The sequence below is a fragment of the Andrographis paniculata genome, unplaced genomic scaffold (genome assembly GCF_009805555.1).
Source record: "Andrographis paniculata isolate CXL003 unplaced genomic scaffold, ASM980555v1 Contig60END, whole genome shotgun sequence".
In the NCBI taxonomy this organism is placed as follows: domain Eukaryota; kingdom Viridiplantae; phylum Streptophyta; class Magnoliopsida; order Lamiales; family Acanthaceae; genus Andrographis; species Andrographis paniculata.
In genome coordinates this window covers 5016355-5026394 of record NW_026137596.1, presented here as the reverse complement: position 1 = coordinate 5026394, position 10040 = coordinate 5016355, and the positions used below count along the sequence as shown (strand labels likewise).

Below are 10040 nucleotides of genomic sequence, written 5' to 3'. Positions count from 1 at the left end.
AAATATTTATAAAGAATATTAATCTTTGATTGAATAAAATATATATAAGTTAATGAACATATATTCGTTGTCATTTTGTGAAAAATGAAATAATAAAATTGATCATTGGTTGTACAAATTAAGAGTTTTGAGTTACATTACGTATATAGAATTATAAATTAAAAATATTATTTTGAGCGCAAAATTGGAAATTTATAGGTAAAAATGTGTAAAATTATAAACGGAGAGTTGTAAAAAATAAATAGAGAGTTAAAAGGAATAAATATATAAACAGGGACCGACGAAGAAAACAATTTGTGAAATAAAAATTTTAAAAAATTAACCGTATTTTTATTGAAACATGATTTATTATTATTAATAGATGTAAGACAAGAACAATCTAGTAATATTTAATTTGTAGACTTATTAGTATTATTATTTCGAATTTATATTAATCTATTTTTTTTATTCATGTGTAATTCATTTTCTTATTCTTTTAAGTACATATTATAAAATTATTTAGGTAAAATAATAATTATAAACTCGTCAAAATTTTAGTATTCTTTCATTCACCAAAAATATGTTCTCATGAATTTGACATATATTTTAATGAATATAAGATTATATTGTTGATTATGAAATGTGTTTGTTTGGAGATTGAACTTCGGTTTTCGGTTTGAATAGTTGCATGATGTGATATAAATATAAATATATATATATATTAATATGATATTTTGAATGAAAAATTAATTTTTAATATAATATAAAATGTAAAAAATAAATATTTGATTTGATATTTTTTAGAAATTTTTTTTTGATAAATAGTAAAAATTGGGGAAAGTAGTTTGAGAAGGTCATGGATAAATGAATTAAATTAGAGAAAATATTAGATAAATTTAATATTGTTGGATCATGCAATTCGGAATTCCTAAATAACTCGTCGATTTCGTCGGTGTGGGTTTCGGAAGTACTCCAGAGAGCCAATCCGTCGTTGGGTTATGAAGATTTCACGAGATTGATCGAACTAAACTACGATTAACTATGGAAAGCGAGTAAATAAATTGCAGAAAGCATGTAACTAGAATTAACTTGCATAAAAACGAAAATAAAACATGAAAGAAAAGTAAAAAAATAGACGATTTGATATGTTGTGCGTGTGTGTTGTGTTTCTTTTTCCTAATTGTAATCCTAAGTTAGAATAACCATCTCTCCCAGTAACAGGAACGATTACAATTATTCCTCAACCCCTCTCAACCTCTCTTAGCCGCCAGCTAACCTCCTTCAATCTGCTCCCAGCCGCTTTCATTACTTCTGGATCGAGTTTCATTTGTTTTTGAGCGTCCTCCGTCGTTCTTGGACCGGGTTCCATTCGCTCTGAACTTCTTCCATTGCCTCTGGATTAGACCTGCAGCTTACCCTGATTTGTTTCCATCATATTCCTAGCCAGTCTACGGGGATATGTCGCCAACATCCTCGAGTTTCATAGAATCCTCACTCTTCTTTCTTTCGTTTTGATTCATAGAACTTTCCATACAGGACATGTAGGTGCCGAGGTTTTCCATTAATATTATGAAGTTGCTAATTCAGAGTGAAAGCTTGTTGTCCAAAAACACGTGAAAACTATACCATCCTGTTCCATGAAAGCTCTGCAGCCTGATGAGAGCTGTTAGCTTCAGCTTTGAGTCATTTGGATTTGGAATCCAACAAATATAATTAAAGTATAATAATGAAGATTATAAATTAAAGAGCCGTAATTTTTTTGTTATAAATGAAAATTATATACTTTATTCGTTTTGTAAAAAAAAAATGCTAAAACATTTGGACAGAAATATATAAAAAAAAATTAATAATATTTTAATATGACATTTTTATTTTTATTTTTATAAGGGTATAATTGAAACCTTTATAAGATTAGTATAATTTTTGAATAAAAATAAAACGAGTATAAAAAATATGAGTTCATTAGTAATATTTAAGTAAATAGATAAAAAAAAAAAATAATTACAAATCTAAAGATATATGATATTTTTTTACTAAATATTGTATAAACACATCTATGATAAATAGAATAAAATGATATTTCCCATTTCTAATATCACATCACAGTTACAGTAGACATCAAATTTAGAATGAACAAGCATGATTAATAAATAATTATCGATATATTAGTAAAATTAATTATAATATGATACAAATAATTATAAATTAATATTAAAATAATTAATTAGTCTAATCAAAATTTCAAATTTATAAATTATAAAATTTAAAATATAATTAAAATATAAAATATTTGTTTTAAAAAAAAAAAGAAAAATGACAAATATTTAAAACGGATAAAAATAAAAAATTGATATGATATGTAAGAAGGGAATAAGATAAAGAAAATATTTTTAATGAAAAAAAGAATAATTATGAATGTGATGGAAGGAGAGACTGCTTATCTATAAAACTAGCGGTACCTGTGCTAAGCACCATATAATTAATAAAAATTATAATAAACCGTAAGGTCATAGGTTCAAACTCCTGACGTCTTCGGGTCATCTGTCATATATGATTCGCCTAATATGACTTGCCTATCGAACTTAGTTTGGAAGATATTAAGTGTGGCCGAAGTTTACTCAGTGCGCATTTTCGGATAGCGGCGGTAGATTCTCACATCATAAATATATAATAATATATAAAATAAAAAAAAAACCAACAATCTACTCGTAGAATTTTATTTATAAAACAAATGACAATTAAAATAGTTTTAAAAAATATATATAAAAAAAATTATATCAAATTATTTACATATTAAAAAGTAAAAGTGGTAGTATTAAAATATTAAAGTGAAAAAAATGATAAAAATAAGATTTGAGTATTTTAGAATTAAACATAAATTATTTTTTAATTTTATTAGTAAAAATTAATTTACAGAACATACGATAATGGAAGTATTCATAAATATACTAAAGTAAAATTATATATATTCAATAAAAAGAAAAAAAAATAGAAACAAATACTCATAGTTGATATCTTCTAAAAAAAAATGCTAAAATTAAACATAAAAATACTAAAATTAAACAAATTTATGAGGAGAGAGAATACTAAAATTTGTAAAGAATGAGGCGGTGTCCACTATGGGTGTGTTTGTTTGAAGGATTTTGAAGGATTTACACTGTTCATCCAATTTTTTCCTCCCAAAAATATCAAATCAAATACCTATTTTTCATTTTTTATATTATACTAAAAATCAATTTTACATTCAAAACATCACATCAAACTCTATTTATATCACATCATACAACTATTCAAATTCAAAATTTTTACTATTCAAATCCCAATCCAAAATCCAAACTCCCAAACAAACACACCCTGTGATGACATGTGTATCGTAAGTGACAAAATAGTCCCAAGCATTTAATGGAGCCCGTAATACAATTATACGTTACACTAAAATCAATTAAATTCTGGCGAATCAAAGCACGACACGTCGACATTAGGTTCGAGGAACGGACAAGTTACCAAAATAAAAATGCAAAATAATATTAATAATAGAGGGAGAAGTTTGATTTATTAAGAATTAATATTTTACAAATAATTGCTGCAAAATGTGATGATGTCGTGGCAGGCAGTTTGATCGATTAACGGCTGCGATGCGTCCACGTCATCCTCCGTTCAACGATATATTTCCCGCATCCCCACCTGAAAGCGTCGCGGCGCCAAACCTCAGTCACTGCACCACCACGGCATAACCGTTCCTCTCTCTCTCTCCCTCTCTATATTTCAACGCAGGTGGGTGGGTCGGTGGGTGTTCGTGGTTGGACGAAGATTTGTGTTGATGCGCATTGTGTTTGACGGTGTTTTCGATGTGTTCAGAGACGGAATTGCAGGGATTCGGGGGTGCAGAAGCAGCAGGCGAGCTGGCTTCCGCGGAGCAGGAGACGACCACGTTGTTGGGGCCATGCGAGAAAGCAGGAGGCTCCGAGGGGGACGACGACCTCTTGACGGTATCTGTTGAAGAAGACGGTGCTGGGGATCGTGTCGCGGTTGAAATTCCTGCTACCGCTCATCAAATTAGCCAAGGTTTGTTTGGATTTTGATTGTTGCTTCGGCTTTGGTTTCCTTCTTCTCTTTGAGATATATGCATCGATAGATTCTGGTTATGAGTTTGGTTTTTTTTTAGCGATCTGGCGTTGGATATACGCTGTGTTGAAGTTTGGAGGATTTCCCCATTTTGACTAGTGAAATTGCAGTTTTTGCTTGTTCGATTTTGGTTCTTTTACAATTGATCCAGAATGTTGAAGAATTGATGTTTTTGATGCATTTGCTTGATTAACATTTCTACTTTGAAGATGAGCTTAAATTATGTCTTCCTAATTATTTTACTTTTACCTGTTTCCAATGTAGAGATTTGTGGTTTCTTATATCCATATGTGTGATAGCATTGGTTTTGTGGAACTCTGGATACACAGTCGGTTCTATTCCAATAGGCGTTATTTTCTATGTAAAGTCAATTTGAGAAAATAAAAAGCTGTCCTTAGTAATAATAATAATAAATAAATAAATAAATAGATGTGTAATTTTTAATTAAAAAAAAAAAAAACATGTTTTGATGTGGTGAAAGATTTTTTATTTTATTTTTGTTTATTTTTCAAGTAAGGAAAAATGTTGGGAAGATGTCTCATGATATTAATTGAAATAGATTACATTATTTTTTATATTATCATATTTATTTCAATTTCAAAAGCATGAAGAAAGTTGGACTTATAGCTGAAAACCTCTTTCCTTTTTTTTTTTTTTTTTTTTCTTAAGTGATTTGTAGCAAAGATGGGATTTCCATTTGGATTTTACTATTATGCGGATGGAAAGAATGTCATAGTGTCATTTATTTGTTGAATTTTTATGACTTGTTTTAGCAGATGATTCAATGATGGCTCCATAGAAAGAAGTAAAACCTTTGTAATTGAAGTTTGTTGTTGGAGAAGCTTAAGTGATATTTATTGCTGTTATCATTAACTCAATTTCATTCACCTCTTATGCTTGTAGATTCATGGTTGCAAGTGGGGTTTGTTCTAACAACCGGTGTAAACAGTGCCTATGTTCTCGGATATCCCGGCACTATCATGGTTCCATTGGGTTGGGTTGGCGGTGTGGTTGGACTGATATTGGCAACAATCTTATCTATGTATGCAAATGCCTTAGTGGCAAAGCTTCATGAATTCGGGGGAAGGAGGCATATCAGATATAGAGATCTTGCTGGATTTATATACGGTAAGAATATGCTAAAAGCTATATGACAAACAGCTGAGTCCTTTATTCGAACAAGATGGATATCATCTCTCTTTTACACTCACTAGAATACATCGAATCTGGTTTTGCTGACTGTGCTTTGATGCTTTCTTTGGTAGGTAGACAAGCTTATACTCTTACTTGGACATTGCAGTATGTGAATCTAATCATGATCAACGTTGGATTCGTCATTTTAGCAGGCAATTCTCTTAAGGTAAGCTATTTTTTTATGGCCATCTATGTTTTAAGGTAAGCTAGTAAGCTAGTTTTTATGGTTCCTCCTATTACTCTTGCTATAACCTGCCATAAGATGGCAGAAGGGAACATTTTAAGTGTCTCAGAAACATTTTAGCTTGGATATGGACAAATAGTAAATTGTTTATAATTTGTTAAAGTAGATGTAATAAAATTTTGGGTGGATAAAATTGTATACTAAAAATGGATTAGGCATAAGTTTAGATAACACCAAAAAAAGGAATTGTATATAATTTTAGTGGACAGAGTAGTGTCTTTCATTCCCACAAACAATCCAGTTGATTTTGATTGAGCTAATTGAGACTTCATTACCTTATTGTTTCGATTCTGCGGGCATTACTTGCAGGCGATGTATGTCCTTTTCCAAGATGACCATGCCATGAAGCTTCCGCATTTTATCGGAATAGCGGGGCTTGTGTGCAGTCTGTTTGCCATTCTCATACCAAATTTATCAGCACTCCGGGTTTGGCTGGCAGTTTCGACATTTTTCAGTCTTGTGTACTTTGTCATTGTATTTGCCCTGGCCCTCAAGGACGGTACAGTCTCTTGCTTTCCTTTTTAATCTTTATCTGAAGTCTTGAACTTGTTTACTTGATTATTATTCCTTCTTCCGCGTAGATATTTGGTTTATGTAGGATACTGATGTTTTAACTCATCCGAAAGGTAAAAAATCCCACTTCACTGAATTTTTAAAACTGATATAAAACACTTTCCATGTCTATCTTCTAAATGATCCTACCAGTTCATGAATATGATTTCCAATGCAATTTACTGAACCATTTTTTATGATTGCATGAGTTCGGCATTGTAAATTCACATATAGATGTGTTTTTTTATGTGCATCTCACGTATTTTTATTGTCCTACCTGTGCATACACTCCGAATTAGGTGCAACAAAGGAAAGGTAAAGTTTCTAGTTTCAGTGATGATTAGCATTGCTTAGAACTGCAGAGAGCTTTTCTTGTCTTTACAGATGGGCTTTGAGTGACATGGGAACCAAGGTGAAGTTTTTTACTGCTTATTTATTTAATGAAAATCTCGATCTTTAAAACCTTCGCCTTTCAATATTATGTTTTTGGAGTCGCTTACATTTTGCTATGTATTTTGTTATTGTTTGATATAAATTTTCAGCCTCCGAACCATTTTGTGATGCTCTTTCTGCACTTGGACAGGCCTTGAAGCTCCTCCCCGAAATTACAGCATTCCGGGAACAATTACAAGCAGGATTTTTACAGCAGTTGGTGCATTATCAAATCTCTTTTTTGCTTTCAATACCGGAATGCTTCCCGAGATACAGGCAGATATCCCACCCTCAAATCAAATGGAAATAATTGCTCATAATAGTTCTTTTATTTGAAAAAAAATAATACCCACGTCTAGTATGAACCTCACGACTGCTCATTTTTCTGGTCGGCAGGCAACAGTGAGGCCACCGGTGATTGGGAACATGATGAAGGCGCTGTATTTCCAGTTCACAGTCGGGGTTCTTCCATTGTATGCCGTCACGATTGTTGGCTACTGGGCTTATGGTTTTAAAGCATCGGCATACTTGCTGAACAATGTCAATGGCCCGGTCTGGCTGAAGGCAGTGGCTAACCTTTCTGCTTTCTTGCAAACTATAGTCGCTCTACACGTAAATCATCATCATCATCGCCTTCCTTTCGATCACAATATACAGTCCTTATTATTTTCTTTGAAGTGCTATCTATTTCCACTGGTTTCAGATCTTCGCAAGCCCTATGTACGAGTACTTAGACACGAGGTGCGATATCAAAGGAAGCGCGTTAGCCATCCGTAACTTGTGGTTCAGAGTGGCGATGAGGGGCGGGTACTTGGGGATAACGACATTTGTATCAGCATTGCTGCCATTCTTGGGCGATTTTATGAGCCTTACGGGGGCTGTGAGCACGATCCCGCTTACGTTTGTGCTTGCGAACCACATGTATCTGGTGGCTAAGGACTACAAGCTTGAGTCCTTCCAGAAGAGCTGGCATTGGCTTAATATATGGTTCTTCGGATGCATGGCTGTGGCGGCTTCGGGTGCTGCCCTGAGGCTCATTGCTGTCGACTCCAGCTTTTACCATTTTTTCGCCGATTTATAATGTTCTTGCGTTGGATGATCCCACCGTCTTGTGTCGAAAGTCGAGCAGGGTGACGACGACGAGACAAATACATTGCATTGCATTCAGACATCTACGTCTCTGGCTATCTGTGAGTTTAAATTACAATTACAATTAATTATGTTATATATCGTTGATAATATTCCTTCAAATTTAGGTCATTTTAGAGGTTATATACCAATGTACTTTAGGTATGAAAGAATCAATAATGGAAGAACAAATTATTTGTCAATGGTTGCCTGTTCTTATTCCCAATATATATATATATATATATATATGCATATATAGGACTATCAAAACTACTATAATAAATCACAAACGACCAAAAAATAGTAGTGACATCGCCATTATGCAAAATGACAATAAATTTTCATGTGTCTTGTGTGTTGACACTCTTTACAACTTCACTACAAAATCGAGGTTTGCAATGATCGGAGATGGTAGCCAAATAAAAATGATTTGAAGTAGAGAATCTATCTTAAATTAGGCATGTAGATAAAAGGATAAGGGTGATGACCAAAAAATTCGAAAAATGGGGAGCTCCAAAAACCATACTCACAAAAAAATCATGTAGTCGAGTTGATGGATGATGAACTCAGTCGCTCCTATCAAGGGCCTCACCTGCGAAGGGGATCAACGGAAATCTCAGACACCCACGCTAAAGAAAAATTCACACCTTATAAGTCTCACATAAATTAAATTCCACTGGTATCAATCCTTTTGGAGAAAAATTCAAAAACAAATATATGCGGACCTTCAAGCCCTAATGTAGTTCCATCTCTACCTATGTGGACTGTAGTTCCATCTCTACCTATGTGGACCAATAACACTCAAGACACACAAAGGTTGCTATATGTGATTGTATCTCGTTGAAAATAGAGGGAAATACGAACATATCAAAAAATTAATGCAATTTGATTATGTAAAATTTATATATTTATCTAATTTTAATTGCTCAAGTGAAAGTCACATATTGCTTGAATTATATGAGAAACTATAACAAAAATCACAAATATTTTATAAGATATACTTCCTCTTCTATCATGTAAAAATATATTCACTTAATTTGGGTACATATTTTAATGTAGTGTGTATTCTTTTGTTAAAACAAAATAAATATATTTTTTATAATAGAAAGAGTATAAAATTATATTTGCAACTATATATATATATGTGTGAAACAATAACCATAATTTAATATATATATATATATATGACAAAAATTACAATGCCATATTCTATTATTAAAGCTGCAATAAAACAAAAAACATCACAATTCAAACTGTGATAATCTCTAATGGAAATTGAAAATTTGCATTATTTGATCATCAAGATAAACGCTTATATATATATATATATTCAATATAAAACAGACTCGATAGACTCAAATCTAAATAATCTAATACATATATAAGATCAAATCTAAATTTTAACTGAATATCTAAAATATTTCAATACAAGCATCCTACAAATCACGACTAATAATAGTTGCAGTGATGGCCGTGGCCCCGGGAAGGCGGGCACGGCGATGGCGGCGGCGGTGGCAGATCAGGAGGAATATAATGGTGCATCGGACTATGTACAGGCGATGGTGGCGACGGCACTCTGTCTCTAAGCACTCGGGCAGCCCGACTTGAAATGGTCGGGCAGCCATACATTATCAGTAGCAGCAAAAGTAAGCATGCCACTACTTTCATGGCTAATTCTCAATAAATTTTGAGAGATGTAATATATATATATATATATATATATACTGAGAGAGATGAGGGTAGAGACATTCTTGACATTGTCAAAACATATTAAGGTATGGACATGGTCGTATTGGCCATTAGAAAATTTTGAGAGTTGGTGACAATTAACCTTTTTATTTTATTTTATTTTTTTTAATATTATGTAGCAATTTGGTAGCAATATTGTCAATGAAGAAATAAGTTAAATTCACTCCCCCCGTTCCACCTAATTTGTCTCTATTTTCTATTTTCGTCGGTCCCACATAATTTGTCCTTCCCTTTTTTAGGAAAATTAATTATACACTTTAATCATATTTTAAAATTTAAAATTTAAATTTTTTTAATCTTAATTAAACTATTTACTTATCTTAATCTTAAGCTATAATTATTTTTACTAAATAATACTCTCTCCGTCCCAAACACCCTGCACCATTTACTTTTTTTTTTCCCAAACTCTGCAACATTTCCAAATTTAGAAATAATTAATAATATTTTTATACATATATTAATATACACTTCACTTATCCCATCACATCAGTCAAATAAAATAAATAAATAATCATTTCTCTCTCCAATCACATCACTTAATATCCAAATTATCTCAAATTACCATACTTAATACTCCCCACCTAAATTCTCGTGCCAAACACAAATATTGCACGGTGTTTGGGACGGAGAGAGTAAT

General features: G+C 32.2%; 1 protein-coding gene across 2 annotated transcripts; it reads left to right on the top strand.

Annotated features, from left to right (window-relative positions):
- The first annotated feature begins 3608 nt into the window (after positions 1-3608).
- LOC127259808 (proline transporter 1) lies at positions 3609-7875 on the top strand. 2 transcript variants are annotated; one of them, XM_051287420.1, is made up of 8 exons: positions 3609-3753; positions 3838-4044; positions 5008-5232; positions 5370-5464; positions 5852-6041; positions 6678-6802; positions 6923-7138; positions 7230-7875. In XM_051287420.1, exons 3-8 carry the CDS (start codon positions 5085-5087, stop codon positions 7605-7607), a joined length of 1152 nt encoding a protein of 383 aa, XP_051143377.1. In that variant the 5' UTR covers positions 3609-3753; positions 3838-4044; positions 5008-5084; the 3' UTR covers positions 7608-7875. The 2 variants fall into 2 exon arrangements, with proteins under 2 accessions (XP_051143377.1, XP_051143378.1); XM_051287421.1 differs by lacking the exons at positions 3609-3753; positions 3838-4044 and having other exon boundaries at positions 5088-5232; positions 5374-5464.
- Positions 7876-10040: the final 2165 nt, after the last annotated feature.

Excerpts from the sequence above, each read along its gene's own strand:
- LOC127259808 (XM_051287420.1), top strand. The coding sequence starts at position 5,085 with ATGGTTCCATTGGGTTGGGTTGGCGGTGTGGTTGGACTGATATTGGCA. Across the intron at positions 5,465-5,851 it reads TAGCAGGCAATTCTCTTAAG|GCGATGTATGTCCTTTTCCA; the intron begins GTAAGCTATTTT and ends CATTACTTGCAG. Across the intron at positions 7,139-7,229 it reads AAACTATAGTCGCTCTACAC|ATCTTCGCAAGCCCTATGTA; the intron begins GTAAATCATCAT and ends CACTGGTTTCAG.